This window comes from Phocoena phocoena, chromosome 19 (genome assembly GCF_963924675.1).
Source record: "Phocoena phocoena chromosome 19, mPhoPho1.1, whole genome shotgun sequence".
In the NCBI taxonomy this organism is placed as follows: domain Eukaryota; kingdom Metazoa; phylum Chordata; class Mammalia; order Artiodactyla; family Phocoenidae; genus Phocoena; species Phocoena phocoena.
In genome coordinates this window covers 22,196,206-22,218,218 of record NC_089237.1, presented here as the reverse complement: position 1 = coordinate 22,218,218, position 22,013 = coordinate 22,196,206, and the positions used below count along the sequence as shown (strand labels likewise).

Genomic DNA, 22,013 nt, shown 5'->3' with positions numbered 1-22,013 from the left:
AATAGTATCTTAGGAGAAAAGACCTCTATACACTCCTCTCAGGTTTCATTGTGAGTTTCCCAACCTAATATACCAGCTCCCAGTGATGTGGCAGTAAATGTTTAACAACCAACAATTTGGGAGGAAGTGTACCCTTGCTTGTAGCATTTGCTGATTTCCCTGGTGTAAATATTCCCACGGACAATTTCAAGCTACAAACACGATGCCACTGAATGCAGAGCTGGTGTCAGCCAGCTCCAGCACACCACTGCCAGGTCCTCAATCTGACCATCTTTTGATATCACTTTGAAATGAAGCCCACTGGTTGATTAACCCCTCACCCATGAACACACAAGAGCTTTTATGTAAGCTTTAGTGCCTTGTTCTTTTTTAAATTATTGTTTTTATAGTGGTTTGTTCTCAAACATGAACAGTCAAGGATTACTAAATATTTGAGCAAAGCCTCCAGTATGAAAAAGAGTCTAAAATAAACAAGCAGGAAAAAGGAACTTTGAAAAAACAGATATATTGCAAGAAGCAAAATAAAAGCTCCCTCTTCCAATTAATATATTTAGAGATATGAGAAGATATTTCATCCATAAAAGAGGCACAGGGTGCTATAAAAACATTTGGAGGACAAGAAAGAGTTTGTAGAATTAAAATCAAGTTAGGAGAAATTTTACAGTCCATAACAGAAGCAGATGATAAAGACTAGAAACTCTCTTAAAGGGACTTCCCTGGTGGTTAAGACTCCATGTTCCCAATGCAGGGGGCCTGGGTTTGATTCCTGCTCAGGGAACTAGATCCCACATGCTGCAGCTAAGAGCCTGCATGCTGCAACTAAAAGATACCACATGCTATAACTGAAAGATCCCACATGCTGCAACTAAGATCCGGCACAGCCAAATAAATAAATATTTTTTTAAAGAACCTTAAAAAAAGAAAGAAACTCTTTTAAAACAATAAAAAGAAAAAGGATTAAAGTTAGGAAATAGGACTTCCCTGGTGGCGCAGTGGTTAAGAATCCGCCTGCCAATGCAGGGGACACAGATTCGAGCCCTGGTCCGGGAAGATCCCACATGCCTCGGAGCAACTCAGCCCGCGCGCCACGACTACTGAGCCTGCGCTCTAGAGCCCACGAGCCACAACTACTGAAACCCACGTGCCACAACTACTGAGGCCTGCACGCCTAGAGCCCGTGCTCAGCAACAAGAGAAGCCACTGCAATGAGAGGCCCTCGCACTGCAACGAAGGGTAGACCCCGCTCGCCACAACTAGAGAAAGCCTGCACGCAGCAATGAAGACCCAACGCAGCCAAAAATAAATATAATAAATAAATAAATTTATTTAAAAAAAATTTTTTTTAAAGTTAGGAAATAAAGTTAGAGAATCACCTTGGACATCTACCACATGATTAAAAGAAGTTGAGAAATAAACAAAAAAGAATGGATAAAAGGAAAACTTTCTAAGACTAAAGAACATAGTTTCTGAATTGGTAGGTCTCATTGAGTGCCCCAGAATAATAAATAGGCAAAAAAAAAAAAAAGCTTCCAACCAATGCATATAATCTAGAATGTTCAAAACACTGGGGATAAAGAGAGGATCCAAAAACCTAACACAAAAGATCATGAATCAAAATGGCACCAGACTTCTTAAGAGCAATACTGAAAACTAAAATACAATGGAAAAATACCTTGGACATTTCAAAAGAAAATTATTCCCAGCTGAGGCTTTTATACCCAGTCAAGCCATCAATCAGATGCCCAAGTGAAATAAAGACATTTTCAGACATGTTGAAAACATACTTTTACCTTCTATGCACCATAAAACTCCTTCAGAAAAAAAAAAAATGTCCTTCAGTAAAATAAGAGAATAAACAAAGAAACAGAAAGATGTGATCCAGGAAACAGGAGATCCAACACAAGAGAGACATGAAAGTAATCCCCAGGCTGATGGTGAAGGAAAGATCCCAGGACAATGGCTAGGCAGCACATGCCACTCTTCCATTCAGAGAGGAAATAATTTCTCCTCCCCTTGTATATGGTTTGGCTTTGACCAATAGAATGTAGTGGGAGTGATGCTGTCCCAGTCCCAGGCCTGGCCGTTAGCGGTCTGGAAGCTTCTGTCTCACTCTTTTGAAGCCCTTAGCCAAGAAATCAAACTTTAGTGCTGGAAAAAAAGTCCAGCCACTACTTGGTGTTCCACATCTTTTGAATCAGAGGCAGCATCTGTGGAAGAAAGTTTCCCCAAGTTAGTCTTGTCGGACTTGTATGGGTTAAAAGTCAAACATGGCCTTACAGAGACTATCAAATGTGCAAGAAGGCAAACTCACTATGAGTGAGGACCAGAAGAAACAACATGTTTAGACAATACCCCTACCACCACCTCCACAAAGACAGCAGACGTTGGAAATGTCAAATACAAAATACAGAATGGTTGCATCTAGAATGTTTACAGAAACAAAGAATGCAAGTATAAGGGAAAACATGCAATAAGAGATCATCAAGATTGTACAAATTGGAAAAAATAGAACTTATAAAAATGCAAAGCGTAACCTTGAAATAAAACTTAATGGAGATATAAAATACTTATGAAAACTGTTTTGTAAACTGTGGAAAAAACCCTCAATGGATGGGCTAATCAATCAGCCTATTCGATACAGTTGAAAGTAGAATTTAACTAAAACATATATCCCAGGAACTTATCCAGAATGCAGCAAAGAAAGGCAAGGGGGAAAATATAATAGAGAGTTGTGAGACATGAATAATAATAGAATAACAATTTCTTACATCCATCTGATTGGAGTCCCAAAGGGTGAAATTAAAGAGAATGGAAAGAAGCAATATTTAAAAAAAAATTAACTAATATAATATTATAAATAACTATATTCAATTAAAAAAATAAAAGATAATTGACTGAGAATTTTCAGAACTGATGAAAACCATGAATACACAGATCCAGGAAGCACAGAATATCCCAAAATGAGCAAGAAAAATCAATTCATACCTTGTCACATCATAGTGAGTCTGTTGGACATCAAATATAAATAGAAGATCTGGAAAGCAGAAAGAAAAAGACAGATGACCTACAAAAGAATGGCAATTAGGGTGGCAGCAGATTTCACAAACAACAACAGAAGTCAGAAGACAGTGGAATAACTTCTATAAAATGATAAGAAAAAAATTACTAAGCATTTAGAATTGTCTTCTCAGCAAATCTTATTCATTAACGAGGGAAAAAACAATATTTATAAGAAACAACACATGCAGAGTTTACAAAGAGATCCTCCCTAAAAGAACATATAAAGGATTTAGTTCAAGAAGTAGGAAAATGGGGACTTCCTTGGTGGTCCAGTGGTTAAGAATCTGCCTTCTAATGCAAGGACCGGGTTCGATCCCTGGTTGGGGAACTAAGATCCCACATGCCACAGGGCAACTAAGCCTGCTCACTCTAGAGCCCGTGCACTGCAGCTAGAGAGAAGCCAGCGTGCCGCAAAAGATTCCACAGGCTGCAACTAAGACCCGATGCAGCCAAATAATAAAATAAAATAAAATACAAAATTTTAAAAAGTAGGAAAATGATCCCAGAAAAAAGTAGAAATGCAAAAAGGAAAAGTGAACAAAACGAATGGTAACATAAAAGTAAGCCCAAACAAGTTCTGTCTCAGTAAAATAATACAGGAGTCTAATCTGTGGGATTAAAAACAAACAAACAAACAAAAAAAAAACAGAGCTGAAATGTTCAAAATCAGTAAGTTGGGGGAAAGCAATAGTGAGTCAGGAGGGGTTAGAGCAGAGCTAAAGTGATCTAAAATTGTTTTACTGACCAGAATGGAGGGCAAAATATCATTCAACATTACAACGTTGTTAGGTTAAATGTGCATATAAACTGTATAGAGATACCACTAAAATAAGAGAAATAGGTTACAGAAATACCAAGCCAGCATAAGGGGGAAAGTGGAATAAATAGGGGGAAATCATCCCTCCAAGGGCAAGAAACTAGCACTTGAAGTTCTGGCCCGTACAATACGATAAGAAGAAGAAAGAAGAAATTAGATGGAATCTTAAAAAAGGGTACAAATGAACTTATTTACAAAACAAGTAGAGTCACAGATGTAGAAAACAAACTTTTGGTTACAGGGGATAAGGGTAGGAGAGGGATAAATTGGGAGATTGGGATTGACATATACATATTACTATATATAAAATTGATAACTAATAAGAACCTACTGCATAGCACAGGGAACTCTACTCAATACTCTGTAATGGCCTATATGGGAAAAGAATCTAAAAAAAGAGTGGATATATGTATGTGTGTAACTGATTCACTTTGCTGTACACCTGAAACTAACACAACATTGTAAATCAACTATATTCCAATAAAAATTTAAAAAATAAAAAAGAGGAAATTAGAAGCATAATGATTCAAAAGGAGGAAATAAAACTCTCATTATTTGAAATAACCTGATTGGCCACAGAGAAAGTAATGAATTTATAGCAAACCACTGAAAAATAATAAGAGAATTTAGCAAGGTGGCTGGATCTTATGATTAGCATGCAAAATTAATTGTAATTCTATATACTAGTAACAATTAGGAAATATATATTTTTAAAAGATACCTTTTATAGAGAAAAAAAACTTTAATACCTGGGCTTCCCTGATGGCGCAGTGGTTGAGGGTCTGCCTGCCGATGCAGGGAACACGGGTTCGAGCCCTGGTCCAGGAAGACCCCACATGCCGTGGAGCAACTAAGCCTGTGCGCCACAGCTACTGAGCCTGCACTCTAGAGCCCGCGAGCCACAACTACTGAGCCCGTGTGCCACACCTACTGAGGCCCGAGTGCCTAGAGCCCGTGCTCCACAACAAGAGAAGCCATGACAATGAGAAGCCTGCGCACCCCAACAAAGAGTAGCCCCTGCTCGCCGCAACTAGAGAAAGCCCGCGTGCAGCAACAAAGACCCAACACAGCCAAAAATAAACAAATAAAATAATTAAAAAACAATTTTTTTTAAAGAAGAGTATTGTAATTACTCACAACAGTTCCCAAGAAAGGAAATAGGCTCAGTTTAATATCATTAACTCCAAGGAGTGACAGCCAAGGGGTGGGGCATGGGGAGGATTAATCTACATTCACAGAGTGAAATATGGCTGAACTCCTCTTGTCATTTTAAGAAGATGAGCTTCCAAATCCAAAGAGGATGTAACCAAATATGTATGTCTCATTATCTTTTCCTTCTTCTGACTAGATGGTGATGAAAATTACCTCTGGGCAGAGACCAGTAAAAGAGGGAATGTGAACTGTGAGACATTAGTGAAGTTTTCCAGGCTCTAAAAAGAATTGGGAGAACACCTGTACAGCCTATAATGATGTTCCCACATTAGAATGGGGTATACTGTGGACTGGGGTGAGGCAAACAGTAACTCCAACCTCTTAATGTTTCTCATAAGCTCCTTTTTTAACCTTAGAGTGCTCTTTCAGGAAATATCTCTTATCATGAAGGAAGATTTTACTTCGGCAATTATCCTCATTCACTTGAGATTCTTGGGGGTTTTGATGGTTTGGTGGGTTATTATTAACTTCTGTTAATGAAAATTCAATAGGTTTCATTAAGAAAAAGAATTTTCAGTATGATTCCAATATTATAAAAATATTTCTGTCTTTCCAATCCATCTAATGTTAATGATAATTATTGATGGGTGGTAAGATTTAGGATAATTTATTGTTGTCTTTATAGTTCTCTGCATTGCTTCAGTTCTTTAAAAGAAGCATGTATCATTTTACAAATGCAATTCAGTATGTGTATAAGGAGAGAGAGAAACAGCTAGAGAATAATAATAATGACAATGATGATAGTTTACACTCTGAGTGCTTACTGTTTATCTGGCACTGTTCTAAACCCTTTACACGTACTAGGGTAAAATATATGAAATTGCCAATATTTGGCCGTTTTTGACCTACAAAAAGAGCAATTTCACGTAGTCCTATTTACATTTACTCCTTTAATCCTTGAACAACCCTAAGATGAAGATGGAGGATCCAAAGCTGCTAGAAATGCAAAGAGAAATCAAGTGTCATCCTTCTCCTCAGACCCACCCGCCCCGATCCAGCCCCCATCCTCTGGTCTTGCCCTCACACCCTGCTCTACAGGTCAGGGTATCCCAAGACACCTTAAGAAGTGGCATCAGCCATTAACCTGAGCACCAAAGGCAGGACACGTAGAATTGCTCTAACTCAGTTTATCCCCTGAGTGAAGTCACTTCTAGTTTCTAGGAGGTACATGGTCTTCGGAACTTCAAGTTCTGTTCTAGAGCAGAGAGAACAGCTTTGGTGCACTTGCAGTTCCCGGTAGAGTCCCCGCCCATGTCCCCCACCCAGGCACTAAAGCAGGACACACTTGACAGTTTCGTGTTTATTTTCAGAAAGTGATGAAGACAAAAGCAATATATCCTGACACCACTCTCTGTACAATAAATAGCCTCCCCCGTTCCCAAAAAATAAAAAAGAAAAATGCACCCTCACACCCCCCTCAAGACCTTGCTTCTTGAGTTGTGCACAATTCCCCCCCTTTCCAGCCCCTTCCTTGGGACCCCACTGCCTCTAAGAGGGTGCGGCCCAAGCCAGCTGCCCAAAGTCATTGGGTCCTCTCCCCTGACTGTGGCTGGCTGGCTGTTATAAAATTCATGTGTCTTTATTTCCAGATCAGGGATTAACACACACACACACAAATGTTGAAAGTTACTCTGCAGAGGAAGAGATCTGAGTCTCCAGTCTGGTTGTCCCACCTAATCCTGACCCCCCCACTCCCACCCCTACACCCCGCAGAAGGGAGGAAGCTCCTTTGTGTCCCAGACCTTCCATTGTCTGTTTTCTGTTCTCCAGCTGGGAACCCACAACCAGAAGCAGCACCAGGTTGATGAGTGTAGTTGGGACAGAGGAAGGGGCAGAGAACACTCCTCGCAGGTTTCATTGTGGGCCAGGAGGCAGCAAGTGAACCCCAGAATCCTTCTTGACCCCCCTCTTCCTCAACCAGCTACAGAAGGAGATGGGACAGAGGGAGCTGGGGACGGCTCAGTCTTGGGTCTGTGGTCTACGTTAGTTGGTGTCACCAACCTGATGACACTCTTTCTGCTCCTTTCACCATGTCAACTGCTCAATTGGGAAAATAGTTATAAAACTGGCCTTCGGTTTCCTTATCAAAAGGAGAAGGGGCCCCCGCAGGGGAGGAGCTATCGCCACTAGAAGGATAGGGGGACACACGCCTCCTCTTAGAGTCTCCTTCACCCAGTCCTGAGTCGCTGGACTCTGGCCGGATAGGCGTGATCTCAGTCCACAAGGACGGGGAGCCCGGGTCTTCCGGCCCCCGCCCCTCTGAGGCTCCAGGGCCAGGTTCCATGGGCAGAGTTCGCGTGGAGCGGAACCAGCTGGTTGGGCCCATCTTGGGAGGGTACTGGGGGGTCACAGCCCAGCCAGCTCCAGGTGCCAGGACCTCCTGGCTTCGGTAGTAGGACATAGTGGACCCAGAGGCGGAGGGCAGGAATGAAGGCTTCATGCTGACAGCTCGAAACTCGGCCTCGTAGCTGTGGTCCCGAGGGGCCCCCAGCCAGTAAGGCTGGGGAACCACATCCTTGGCCTGGCTGGGAAGGTTGGGGTAGAAACAGCTGGGAACGGGGTACTGGCCGGGGAGCAGAGGAGAGTAGTGGTCTCCCCCAAGCAACTGACAGTTGGGTCCAGGTGGGGAGAGGACACTGGTGTCAACAGATGCATACATGCTAAAAAACAAACAGGAAGCAAAAGACAGGGGTCACGAACGGAACTGGTCACTTAGGAGCCTGCCTGTCTCATGTCCTTCCCCAGACCCTCTTTCCTGACTTGCCTGCCACCCTCCAGTACCCAGCCCACACTTCCCCACCGCAGAGGCAGAGAGGGGACGTGCTGAGCACTTGTCTGGTCTCAGAGGGACAAGAGGAGGCCTCTGCAAACATGAGATGAACCCAGTGACACTTACGACTCAAAGTTCTCCCGGAATCCTTTGGCAAAAGGGTTATTATCAATTTTCAGCTGAGTAATCTAGAGAGAAGTGAAACAGAGTCACCTGAGTCCTGAGTCTGAGGCCGGGGAACTTCCAAAATCGCTCCCAGGAAGACTGGGGGCTCCACTCTCCCCCTCGTCGTCCCCCCGCCCTGCCACAGACTCAGCCCACCCTCGCCCAGGGAGCCCTCACCTCGGCGTTCTGGTAGGCGGTCACGGCGATGAACTGGGTTTCTTGGAAAGTAAAGATGTGTGTGTTGGAAGCGTTGCAGGCCGCCTCTGGCTCTCCATCACTGACCTCGACAATGTGCAGCCGGGGCTGGTACTTATGGAGGGACTGGAGCACTATCATCTGAGGGAGGGTAGGACGGCTGTGAGGGTGGGAGGAGGGAGTTCAAAGGAACCCTCTCCCAGCCCCACCATCTATGGCCAGCCCTATGGCCAAGCTAGAAAGGACCCTGAGGTCATCGTGCCCATTCCTCTGCCCTGCCACCACATAACTTCTCCCAGGCTTCCAGCCCCAGTCCCTAGCCTCTTCAGGGCACTAATTCTATTCTCTTGCCCCTTTACCTATCCCCAGATGTCCATTGTGACCAAGGTATTAGCACAAACAGGGCTTTTCAGGGATAAGGGCACTTTTAATAGAATTGCTCAACTCAAAGAAACTTTGCATCCGTTCCCTGGGACCACCGGTACCAACTCTATACCCAATATGGTACACGAGTGATGGCAGCCCAGGATTCGGTGAAGAAACCCCCTGGCTGGTTTGGTCCATGTTGGCCCAAATGGGACGCCCGTCTGCCCTGAGATTCAGCTTCCTCCCAAGGTGGGTGGAAAAGAACCAGAGTCAGAGAGGGAGAAAAGTCGCTCTTCCAGAATAGAAGCAGCCTGCAGGACCCGCTGCGACCTCGGGGACAGGGAGGGGTGCGGGGCTATCCCACGGGGAGGAGTCCCACCTGGGTCACATTGCTGGAGGCCCCTTTGTTGTTCGTGAGCTTTAGTTTCCCAAATGAAACTTCCTGGCGCATCCAGTGGGCTCCAGTGTTGGGAGAATCTGGGTGGACGTACAGGCGGTTCCCTGTGGACAGTTAATCTCTTTGGCATGCAGCCCTTGGTACCAGACCCCTGGTGATGTGGGGCTTCTTTGCCTGTTCTGAGGGGAATGGCAAGAAGGATGCAGGGGGAGGACAGACGGGGCAGGACAGGGGGAGCTGTGGGCAGAGGACTGAGCCGAAGACAGGCTAGAGCAAAGTAGAAGAGATGACAAACAGAACGGAAGTGAGAAGTGGGAGGGGATGGGGTTGGGTGGAGTGGGGTGGGGTGGGATGGGATGGGAGGGATGGAAAAGAGAATGAAATCCTAGGAGTCAGGGCTAGGGGCTTGGGGGTTCCTCTTGGATCCACCAGGGGGCGCCCAGTATTAGACAAAAAGCATGCCCCCCAGTTCCCAAGGAGGCGCATACCTGGCATGTTGCCCCCAGCCTTTCCACACGGCACCCACTTGCCGCTCTGATACCGCCAGTGATGCTGGTCCACCAAGACCACGTCCACAAATATCCGGTAATGGCTGGTGGGCTCCAGCCCAGCCACAGTAAACGACAGGAATGGGAACATCCGCCTGGGGAGAACAGAGAGACCCATCAATACCCATCAGCCCCCAGCCCCCCGGACAGCCACGCCCTGCGCAAAGGCTGTCCGTCGCTGGTGTGCTGGAGCCGGTTCCCAGCCCTCACCAGAGCCAGCTGGAGAAGTCCAGGAAGTCTGCCAGCCAGTTGTTAAACAGTCACGATTAAAAATTAAATCACATAAATTTACAATTAAATATATTACATTACAAGCCAAGGTAATAAATACTCAAAAAAATCACTTCTCAGTTCTTTTTACTACAGTTTACTATTACCTCTGCTCTCGAGATTGTTTACATCTATTGTACCTGTCCGGTGGAGATACCAGATTATGTGCACTACCACACGTGTCTTCCCAACTCCGCGTTCAGTGATATCACATGGGCAGCTTACGAGCAGCCATTATAGGGGTATTTACCACGGAAATCAGCAAACACTATGAATCGGGACTTTTAAAAATGTTTTTCTTTCAGAGGGTCAGTTGCTAGACATTAGCTGCAAGCCTTAGCATGCTCCCTAGAGGGGGAGCAAAGCCCCAAGCCAGCCGCACACAAGCAGTTCCTAGTAGGTCCTCATCTCTCAGTTCCCTGAACCCTGGTCTGGCCTTGGTCTGCCATCCATCCTCTCCATCATGGCTCTCACGGTGCTAACACGCACCTAGCTCCAGAGCACCCATCCACAGGCTCTCCCTGCCCCATCCTCCTGGGCCTGATGTCCGTAGCACAGCCTGCTCCAGGGTCTTCAGAGAAGTAACCGAAGTCCTAGCTGGAGCTTCCCATCCACCTGGAAGAGGGACTCTATTGAGCACAGTCCTCATGTTCAAAGTCCTGGTTCCCAGGAAACGTGGAGGAAGTTGGAATTGGGATGCTGTGCTATCGTGCTGAGCAATAGATTCAGAGGAGGAAGCACTACCTCACCACCATCGTCGCCAGCACCTCCACAACCAACACCACCGCCACTACTGCCATCACTACAACCAGCACCTCCACCATCACCACCATCGTCGCCAGCACCTCCACCGTCGCCACCACCACTGCAACAGATTCAGAGGAGGAAGCACTACCTCACCACCATCGTCGCCAGCACCTCCACCGTCGCCACCACCTCCACCGTCGCCACCACCACTACAACAGATTCAGAGGAGGAAGCACTACCTCACCACCATCGTCGCCAGCACCTCCACCGTCGCCACCACCGCTACCCCCACCCCCTCACCACCACTGCAACCACCACCAGCCCATCACCACCATCGTGTCCAGCACCTCCACCGTCGCCACCACCGCCACAACCAGCACCTCCACCGTCGCCACCATCGCTACAGCCAACACCTCCACCGTCACCACCACCGCTACAACCAGCACCTCCACCATCACCACCACCACTACAACCAGCACCTCCACCATCACCACCATTGCTACAACCAGCACCTCCACCATCACCACCACCGCTACAACCAGCACCTCCACCATCACCACCACCACTACAACCAGCACCTCCACCATCACCACCATTGCTACAACCAGCACCTCCACCATCACCACCACCGCTACAACCAGCACCTCCACCATCACCACCACCGCTACAACCAGCACCTCCACCATCACCACCACCGCTACAACCAGCACCTCCACCATCACCACCATCGCTACAACCAGCACCACCATCACCACCACCACTACAACCAGCACCTCCACCATCACCACCATCGCTACAACAGATTCAGAGGAAGAAGCACTACCTTACCACCATCGTGTCCAGCACCTCCACCGTCGCCACCACCGCCACAACCAGCACCTCCACCATCACTACCCCCCCAACCACCACAACCACCACCTCCACCATCACCACCACCACTACAACCAACACCACCGCCACTACTGCCATCACTACAACCAGAACCTCCACCATCACCACCACCGCTACAACCAGCACCTCCACCATCACCACCACCACTACAACCAGCACCTCCACCATCACCACCACCACTACAACCAGCACGTCCACTATCACCACCACCACTACAACCAGCACCTCCACCATCACCACCATCGCTACAACCAACACCTCCGCCATCACTACCCCCAACACCACATCACTACAATCAACACCTCCACCTTCACCACCATCGCTACAACCAACACCTCCGCCATCACTACCCCCCCAACCACCACAACCACCACTCTCCCCATCACCACCATCACTACAACCAGCACCTCCACCATCACCACCACCACTACAACCAGCATCTCCACCATCACCACCACCACTACAACCAGCACCTCCACCATCACCACCACCACTACAACCAACACCTCCACCATCACTACCCCCTCACCACCACTGCAACCACCACCAGCCCATCACCACCATCACTACAACCAGCGCATCTATGGCTTAGTCTTTCTCTTCTAACCCAAGCAGGAAGAGCAGAGTTTCTAAGCTGGCAGAGTCAAATCCTCATCAGAATTACTTTTCATTCCCACACACTTCTACCTTCCCCTACAAGAAGCCCTGCAGGTTGGGAAGAAAGGCACTGGTTCATGAGTGAGGAAACCTGGGGGAAGGAGAGTTCTAGGGGCCTAGGAGCACTTTTTTTTTTTTTTTTTTTTTTCCGGTACGCAGGCCTCTCACTGTTGTGGCCTCTCCTGTTGCGGAGCACAGGCTCCGGACGCGCAGGCTCAGCGGCCATGGCTCACGGGCCCAGCCGCTCCACGGCATGTGGGATCTTCCCGGACCGGGGCACGAACCCGTGTCCCCTGTATCAGCAGGCAGACTCTCAACCACTGCACCACCAGGGAAGCCCCCTTAGGAGCACTTTTGGGTGGATTCTAGTCCCCAGAGGGTCCCAGATCAATATCGCTAATAACCTTGGAAAGATCTCCCGGGAGGGTACTGTCACATTCCTGTTTTCCCCAGACTCTCCTGGGCTGAGAAAAAGAGACTTAGTGGCCCTATGGCCTTGGATAAGTTAATTCCCAAGCCAAACCTCACTTTCTTCACCCGTAAATGGAGATAATAACTCCTGTCCATCTTTCCTCTGACAGCTGTTAAGGAGTTTGAAGGATGTGAAACTCAGCTCACCGTCTCTCCCATCCCACCCCCATCCCACCTTCTCCCAGGCCCAGAACTATCAAAGCCCTCTGGCCTGGCTGAAGAGCCCCAAGCAAGAGTCCAGAGTTCCAGTCTGAGGCCCTCGGTCCCAGGAGCTCGGTATGCCAGTCAACTGGAGGAGTCAAAGGTTAGGGATGAGACTGAGCAGTCTAGGGTGGGAGAACACTTTCAACCCATTTCTACCACCAGCTCATTCTACAACAGTGGTCAGGTCATTCACGTGTCCTATATTGTAACCAGTTCCTATCTAAACATGTAGTAACAGAGAGAAGGGAACGTTATTAATTCAAGTGCCACTACTTATGCAGCAGCCAGTTCACTGAACCAGTCCTTTGAGATATAAAATGTTATTTCCAATTTATACTTGAAGAAAATGACGCTCAGAGAGGTTTGGTGATGACTCCACGGTGGGAGAGCAGAAATGGGGTCTCCTGATGGCAGAGCGCATGCTACCGTCTCCATCACCCCATCCTGCTCATCGCTGGTAGAGTGAAAGGCAGGAGACACAGGAAGACTGTGGGGAAGAGGGAGAGGAGAAGGGAGGTCTCAACTTCACCCTAAAAGTCTAGAATCACCACCAGCTGGGATCCCAAAATAGCCTCTGATTTACACGACACTTTGCTGGGAAGGAACCAGGAGTGAAGATGGGTCTGGTGCCAGAATGAGCCCCTAGGAAAGACCGCTCAGCACTCACTCAGCCCTCAGAGGACAGGGTTCAAGACCCCAAGCTCCTCTGCTGCTTCTAAGGACCATCCAGTTTGAAATGATTCACAAAGTCATCATATCCCGTCCCCATCCTGTACGCCTCTGACAGTGCTCCAATTCACCATCGTTAAGTACAAATTAAAACATGGTTTTTATCAGTCATGTTGGCAAAATGTTTCAAAATTGACAGTATCTAATCCTGATGAACCTGCGGGATAATGGGTCCTCTCGGCCACTATTAGTGGGGGTGTAAAGCGGTACCACCTTTGAGGAGGGTGTTCTGGCAATGCCTTGTACCGATCCAAACTCAAAAAGCTCTCAGGCATCAAGGGATCGCCTCTTCCCACCGACCTCGGACCCACTGAATAGATAGACAGCCACCAGCAAATGGCGGAAGAGAAAGCAAAGCCATTTTCACCTGCTCCAGAAGAAATAAAGCCAGTCAGCCCAAATTAAAGCAGGCTTAAAGCTAAAAAAAATAAAATTAAATTTAAAAAAATCTAAAAAGTTCTTGGAGTTGGAACGTAGAGAAGAGAAAACCAAAAGGGCTGAGGCCGGTGGTCGAGGATGGTACGGGACTGAAATTGATACACAAATGCAAACTGAGCTACTTAAGGACAGTTATGTTGATCATAATAATCAACTAATTACACCCAGAAAAGTGGGGATTGCCGGCAATTACTGCACACCCACACGCCCACACACGAGACAGCCGCCTCTCTCTTCCTCTACTGAGAAAGTCTACCATCGACTGACAGACACCGGCCAACTTGGGCGCAGCACACACACTGCCTCCCAGAGACGACACGAGGCCGGGCAACATGAGTGGGTCTGTCGGGCCATGAACCGCCACAAACACACAAACTTGAACTCTCAGCCTTCCAGCTGGCCAGTCCATCTTCTTGTCCTCCGTTTCCCCTCCCAGCCCCATCTGAGCTGCCTGGATCAGTCTCTGGGCCCTGGAATCACCCCCTGCTCCCCAACCCATGCTTGCCCATGGAGGAGGGTATCACTGTGTGCACACTGAGGAATGGGTCTAGGGTGGGTGGGAGAGGGAGGATCTGGGAGGGAGTGAGTCAGCCCAAGGCGAAAGGCTACGGGGCTGTGGGTGGGCCTGGGCTGGAAGGATTTTTCAAAAAGGAAGAAAGCCGTGGGTGATGTGGTGGTGACTGGGGGGTCACTGGAAATCATGGAAGGACAGGCCAGCCCACCAAAGCAGGAGGACAGAATGGGAGCTCTTCTCTGAGCCCAAGTCTTCCTTTTCAGAAGCCAGTAGCAGAAGGAAATGGCCGCCGACTTCCCAGATCACTGGAGCCCAAGCTCACAGTCAGGGGTGCTGAATCGGGGGCGGTGTGTCCTCCGTCCTCTCCACCCCGCCATGGGGCCCCCAAGGCCTGATCCAAGAGGAGGCCTCAGAGGAAGTAGTGAGGGGCCACTGCCCCCTTCCAACGGCCCCACAGCCCGCAGTGTCCGAAGCAGTCCGTTAGGATGGATCGAAAGTGTGAGGATTGTGAAACATGCACGCGCGCGCACACACAAAACAATCAGGGAAATCTGACGACATTTAAGAGTTTCTTTTCAGGTTTGCTAATGGCATTGTGTTTATTTTTAAAAAGCCATTTTTAGAGGTGCACGGAGAACTACTTAAGGGTAAAGTAATACAGTGTCTAGGATTTACTTACTCATTACTTACACTATCGCTAATATAGTTTCAGACCACAAGTTAAGTGAGCGAGGATAAAGCAGAAACAAGATTGGACCAGTATTGACAGCTATTGAAGCTGGATAATGGGTAGATGGAGATCCATTACATGTTTCTCTTCACTTTTGTATATATTGGAATTTTTCATAATAAAGGAAATTAAGTGTGTGGATCTAAAAGAGAGAAAACAAAACTTGTCCAGAGAGGATTATTCAGCAGGAAAATAAAGGAAAGAAGGAGGCTGTAGGCGTAAAGGAGGCAACCAGTACAGAAACACGCATCCGCCTAAGACCCTCAGCTAGCCCTTCACCCCCAGAACCCTGAGGTTCTGCTGAAGTTCCATCTACCTCATCCCTCAAGACTGGAGGGGCTGGGGCCTGGCTGCAAGGCTGTGGGGAGACCCCCACCAGGCCCCAGGGTGGGAAGGCTTCCTGACCACTCAACAGGGTTCAGGCCTGAGCCTGAGTTCAGGTCTGCCGTGTAACCCAGTGTAAGCCACCAGCTCCCCTGGGCCTCAGTGCCCTCAGCTGTAAATGGGGAGGCCGCTTGGCCTACCTAGCACACAGTGAAATAATGGAAGTGAAAGCACTCTGAATGCATCAAGGCCTTCGGACAGTGTGGGTGGCTGTTTTTACTCCTGGTCGTGGGGCACCAGAGAAAGAAACCCAGGCACGTAACTTCTGCATGCTGGTGCCAGTTCTGCCAGTGATGAATGTTCTGTGTAACCTCAGAAAAGTCTCTTACTGTCTCTGGGTCCATTTCCCTCTCTGTCCTGGGAGAAGATGGGACAGGATCTTCTGGGTCTCCTCCAATTCAGACAACATAGCCTAGAAGCCTAGGCTATGCCTGGGTGCACCCAGACAGGGGCTAGGGCTGGGGGAGCAGAGAGCAATTATCAGAAGGCCTAGAAGATGAAGGCCGTGGCGCGAAAGAAAATGCCAACTTTCTCGGGTTCATCCCCGAGAAAGAGGGACAGTTCAGCAACTTGAAGCCAGTTGTGGTTGGTGGACAGGTCCCTCAATCCCAAGCCACCCCATAGGAATCATCCATCCAGCAATGCCCAGATTGAATGCCAACCCTCAGGCCCAGCATGGCCTCTCCCTTCTCCCTCCCCAAGCCCAACCCTTGGTAGCTGCTCTTCAACACCTCCCAGGTCCACTGATGACATAGCCCCTCCACACAGAGGCCCTCACTGGTCCCCTGCCCATATGGGCCCCCACCGGGAAGGGTGGGTGCATACTCACACACCAGACACAGGCAGGGCCCACTCAGAGTGTTGCTTACTAAACAAATACCACACAAGTTGCAAGTTTCTCTTTCTTTCCCCTCGTAGGAGACTCTCTCCGGAAGCAGCACCCTTGGCCCCAAACCCTACCCCGCACGCACGGAGCTCAGGGGACCCTGAACCATGGAGCCATGGGTTCCCCAGGATGGACTGGTGAGTATCTGGATAAGGGTGGGGCAGGCTTTCAGGGACAAACCTTGAAGAGTACAGGGTGTGGGACTGGCTGCCAGCTGGGACCCATGGGTTAGCTTCACCTGCTCAGGCCCATGGACATCTGTGCCCTCGGGGAAGGGACTGTGTCTGGAAGGAATCTATGCCCCCTCCCACTTTACCACCACCCCCCTCCCAACACATGCGCACACCAGACATATGATCTCAAAGTACTACCGGAAAGGAAACTTGGCGACCACTTCTCCATGTCACCAAATCCCAGTTTTACCACACACACACCCCTTCCCCCAGAGTTGACCTGTACATAACAGCAGCAAGGGGGCTGGGAGAGGTGGGCACAAGGGGCCCCGGGATGAGGGCCGGATTGCTGTCCACCCACTGTAAGACTCTGCCTTCCGCTCCGTTTCCCCACACACAGGGGCTAAGAGGCGCCCTGCTCTGTCAGACCCACAGCACACACTCCCCCTGCGCCCTCCGCGCCTCCCACCAGGTAGGGACTGCACCCCAATACTGGGTGAAACCATAGGCACCCTCCCCCTAAACCAGGACGACGGCTCACTGCGCCCCTCTCCTCCATCTCCCTTTTGAGTTGTGCCTGTTGGTCCTGAGAGTAAACAACCCCCAGAACTTTCCTGTCCGAAACTCAACTCCTCTTTCCTCCCAAAGCCTGAGCCAAAACTGTGAGGGACACAGAGACACTAGCACAGTCTAGACAGAAAAAAAAAAAAAAAAAAAGAAAAGCGCGTCCCTGTCCGGGCCGGCGGGACCGAGGAGGCTCCCACAGCTCGGCGCTCCCGGCGCGCGCCTCACTTACCGCCCCTGCTTGGTGATGATCATCTCTGTCTGGTGCTGATTAAACTTGGACCACAACAGGTGGTTGTTGAGCGCGACTCTCAGCTTCCCGGATACCTCCAGCCCCGCCGGCAGCGCACAGTCCTCGCGCGGCCCCGGGTAGAGTGTGGCGCGCGGGTCCGGGGCGGTGTAGGCATCCCCCGGCTGGTAGCCCTCGGCGCCTGGCGTCGGCGGGAAGGGCTCGCCCGCCCCGGGGAAGCCGGTGGCCTGGTGTCGGGGCGGGTAGGCGTAGGCTCCGAGGAAGCGGCCCGGCGGGGCAGGCACCAGGGCGCCCCCGGCGTAGGGCGCCCCCAGGCTGGCGCCCACGCGACGGTCGGCCGCGTCCTGCGCGCCCGGCTCCGGGTAGAAGTAGCGGTTCTGCGAGTCGGCGCCTGGCGCCCGGCCCTCGTCGCTCGCCGGCATCGGGTCGGTGCCCGTCAGCATGTCTCGGCAGCTTGGCTCCAAGATGCCCATCCGGGGCGGGCTGGCACCTTACCGCGGCCGTCGAGGACCGGCCCTTCTCCGCGCGGGGGCGGGCGCGGGGGGTCGGCTGGGCGGAGGCTGGCGGGGGTTGGGCGGGGGCGGGGGCCCCACCGGAGCCCGGGCTTGGACGCCTGGGTCCTGCGCCCGCGTTTGGCGGGCGCGCGGCAACTCCCGGGCTCCGTCTTCAGCGGGTCGCTGTCACTAGCGTCGCGGCGCCTTTGCTGTGGCTTTATGAAGCTCTCTGGGGCCTCCCACCCCCACCCCCACCCCCACCCCCACACCTCGGCCCCGCCCCGCCTCACCCCGCCCCTCGTGGCTAATACTCGGCAAATTCTACGCGGTTGGTGAGGACTGCAGGGCCCCCAACCGTGTAGACCAGCGAGTCCCCGCGCGCTTTGTAGTTCGCATACTTTGCCTTCTGAGAGCGTCAACCCCTCCACCTGAAATGCAGACTGTTTCTCTTCTCTGGACCCTCTGGAAATTCCACCCATTCTTGAAGGCTCAGCTCAAAGGCCCCCTCCTACGGGAAGCCTTCGGTGATGGCCCAGATGGGCTTACTCGCAGGCTCCGAGCCGCTTCGCCCGTGGGCATGTGACGGATGTTCACTGATGCTCACTCTGTGCCCAGGCTCCGTGCTGAGTGGCCTTGTGTGAAGTGTTTGCATTCTTTCTCTTTGCCAGAGACCCAAGTGGACTGTGTCCGATGCATCTTGTTCCTTCAGCCCCAGGGCAGACCTGGGACCTGGTGGGCAGCAAGAAGAGTTCCTTCAAACGAATTGCATGGCAACAGCTGAGGGTTTGCAGGGTCCTGGGCTGGTCCAGGCCCACAGAAGCTCCACCACCGGGGCCTGGCAGCCATGCGCACTGGAAGTAGCACTGGGCTGCCAGTGCTCAGAGTCCCAGGACTGGCTCTTCCCCTCACTCAGGTATATGTGACCTGGGCAAGTCACTTCCCTTGCCTGAAAGTCAGCCTCAAGTGCCTGAAGTCCCCTAGGCTAGAGAAAACAAACTGATGTACTTTTCAGAGGGGCTATGAGCCTTACCTGAGAGGGCACACCTGGGCAGCACTTCCCAGTCTATTGTTATACCTGGATGGAAAAGCCAGATTGAACAGATTCAGATTTGAACAGATTCAGAGCCGGCTGACAGGAAGGAAAACCACCACATGTTCTGAAGGGCCGCCGTGGTGATAGGACTACGGGAGCTTTTCTTCCTCTATTTTCCTTTTCTGCTGACTAATGTAGCTATATTCCTTTGATCATGAAAACAATCCTTTTTCCCCCAGGTTGAAAATATCGTCATTGGGAGTTTTCCTGTGTATAAAGATAAAACATACTCATGTAGAAAATTTCAGCAGTAGAAAAAAGTAAAAATAGGACTGTATAAATCATGCCAAATTCTACCCCCCAGAGGCAAACAGGATTAAGATTTCGGTGAACACCCTTCCAGACATCACTCCTTGCACACCCCCCTCTGTCTTTTGCACACACACACACCATATATATATGTGTGCGTGTATATATATATATATAATTTTGTATAAACACCACACGTGCTGCTTTGTAATATTTTTTTTCACTCAACAAGGTGTCGTGGAATTTTTTGCATGTCAATATATAGATAAATCTTTACATTTGTAAGAGTGTTTTGAGAAATACTTTAACATTTTCACCATGTTAAAAGTTAACCTCTTCTCTCCCCCCTTTTACCCCAGCCCTCCTCAATTCTCCCCTGGGGGCTGGCCCCATCTCTGCATCCTTGCCCCAGCCCAACAGGGCTTCACCCTTAGGGGCCCATGGGGACCCTCTGCTCCCACCTAGAGCTGAACCGAGAGGCAGGTTGGCAGGTGAAGGCAAAGCTGGGCACCCCAGGAGGCAGGCATGACCCAGGGAGGGAGGAGAGAGAATCAGTGCATCCCCTGAGCATGGAGGCCAGCACACAAAAGCACCAGAACCGGGGACTGGCCTCCTCCTGGTCCTTTACCTGCCATTCCCCATTCTTACGGAAGGGGGAAGTTTCTACCTGCTCTTGCAACCGGGCAGCATTGCTTGAAAGAGAGGGTAACCTTGGGACCCTTGGCTACTTTTGGGGAAACGTGAAAGATTTTAGTAAGTCTTCCCTGAATGACTGATTTCCCCAGGAGACATGAGACTGTTGAATGCTGACATCTCTTTTGGGAGACATTTTCGCTAAGTGCTTGGCTCTGGAGGGCCGAGTGGAGCCTTGTTCCTCTCTCTCTCTCTCCACTCCTCTTCTCCATGCTAATCCTTAGGTCAAGGGATCCATCTCCCTACCTCTGATCAGAAGGACCTGAGCTCCTACCCAGCTTTTGGAGCAGGAGGGATTACGAATCTCGGAATCAGGTGGACCTGGGGACTTGTCCCTGGGGGAAGAGGGTGGCTGGGGGCAGTCTTTCGTAACTTGATGGGCTGTTAGAGGGTCTTACAGCCTGGCTCATCAACCCCAGATTCCTCACCCCCTCCCTCCAATTCCTTCCACCCAAAAAAGAAAGTACTTGTGAAAAGCGGAGGCTGAGTGGCCCTGGTGTCACCAGTGCCAGCCCTGCCCCTCTGCCAGCTTGGGTGAGAAGAAGAACTCTGGCAGTGATACCTCCTCCTCCTGTCGCCACCTCACCCTCTGCCCAGGTCCCAGGGCTGGAGAGGTGGGGAAGGTGGAGAAGACTGTGACGAGGCCCCCTGGGATCCCCTCACTTCCCATCGCTGCCCTTCCTCCCTACCTCATGGATCGACCCACTGAGCATCGAGAAGGCTGGCCCTGGCGAGGCAGAAGCAAAAATACGCAGGCTGTGTGTCCAGGATGGGAGAGACACCGTCTCCAGCAGACATCAAATATTACGAGACAGGCTGGATGGTAAATATGGGAAGACGAACGACTTACCAAACTCTCACATCCCATTCGTAGCAGAACCAGGGCTGCAATCCCGGTCTCTTGACTCCTGATCCAGGAGTCTGATCCCACAACAGTGGGATCCCACAACACTGATCCCACAACAGTGTTTGCCTTCCCATTTTGAGGGAGAACAATCGTAATAAATGAAAAGTCATATGATCACATCAGAAAAGGTTTGGAAAACAGAAAAGAAAATTGCCCCCCTCCACCAGCCTGGACAGCGATTTTCTTCACACTGTTGTCCTCTGCCTGTATTCAAGGCTTCTTTTCAAGCCATTTCTTATCAAGACTCAAATTGAGCTTGGCTCACCTGATGCCACACAGCACCTGCCACACCTGTGGGTCGCAGATGGTGCCAGGAAGCTGTTACAATGTGGATTCCTGGGATGGGCCTCTAGAGATTCTGATTCCCAGGCCTATGGCGGGTTCCCCCAGAATCTGTATGTTGAAGGACTCCAGGTGATTCTGGGCCCCACAGAGTCCATGTATCCCACTCTCAGGCCCCCTCCCACTTTGCTATTCCACCTCCAAGTTATGTCCCAGCCTGGGAGCCTGTGCCCTGACCCTGCTTGCTGTGTGCTCCTCGGCGCCTGGAAGACTGTGTAATGGCTGAGGACGGCCGCTACAGGCATTGAGAAGATTTTCTTATTGAAGCTCCAGGATCAGTCAATTCCTCACCCCAGAATCTAACAGTCACCTGGGTCCTCTCCTTAAAATGTGTGGGTGCTGCACCCTCTTGGGACCCGGAAGGCTCTTTTTTAAAAACATATTTATTGGAGTATAATTGCTTTACAATGTTGTGTTAGTTTCTGATGTATAACAAAGTGAATCAGCTATATGTATACATATATCCCCATGTCTCCTTTGCGTCTCCCTCCCACCCTCCCTATCCCACCCCTCTAGGTGGACACAAAGCAACGAGCTGATCTCCCCGTGCTATGCAGCTGCTTCCCATTAGCTACTTATTTCAATCTTGAGAAAGAAAAACGGAGTTGGAGGAATCAGTCTCCCTGACTTCAGACTATACTACAAAGCTACAGTAATCAAGACAGTATGGTACTGGAAGGCTCTTGAATGGGCTTATACTGTAAGATGCAGGGAGGACTGAGTGGCCCGTAGAGGAGTTGGGGAGGGGTGGCTATTGGTGGAGACCCAGCACATAAAGACACCAGGGCCAAGGATTT

At 50.0% G+C, this 22,013-nt stretch overlaps 1 protein-coding gene across 1 annotated transcript; it reads right to left on the bottom strand.

Moving 5' to 3' along the window:
- Positions 1 to 6,378: 6,378 nt before the first annotated feature.
- On the bottom strand, positions 6,379 to 17,995 carry TBX21 (T-box transcription factor 21). Its single transcript, XM_065897357.1, has 6 exons — positions 17,421 to 17,995; positions 9,471 to 9,625; positions 8,965 to 9,086; positions 8,202 to 8,360; positions 7,986 to 8,047; positions 6,379 to 7,749 (listed from the first exon to the last, which is right to left on the bottom strand). Exons 1-6 carry the CDS (start codon positions 17,909 to 17,911, stop codon positions 7,131 to 7,133), a joined length of 1,608 nt encoding a protein of 535 aa, XP_065753429.1. The 5' UTR covers positions 17,912 to 17,995; the 3' UTR covers positions 6,379 to 7,130.
- Between the last annotated feature and the right edge of the window lie 4,018 nt (positions 17,996 to 22,013).

Bases quoted from the DNA above. Each gene is read 5' to 3' on its own strand.
- TBX21 (XM_065897357.1), bottom strand. From the start codon at position 17,911: ATGGGCATCTTGGAGCCAAGCTGCCGAGACATGCTGACGGGCACCGAC. The intron at 8,361-8,964 runs GTGGGACTCCTC...ACCCTCCCTCAG, and splicing joins CCTCCAGCAATGTGACCCAG to ATGATAGTGCTCCAGTCCCT. The intron at 7,750-7,985 runs GTAAGTGTCACT...TTTGTTTTTTAG, and splicing joins TTCCGGGAGAACTTTGAGTC to CATGTATGCATCTGTTGACA.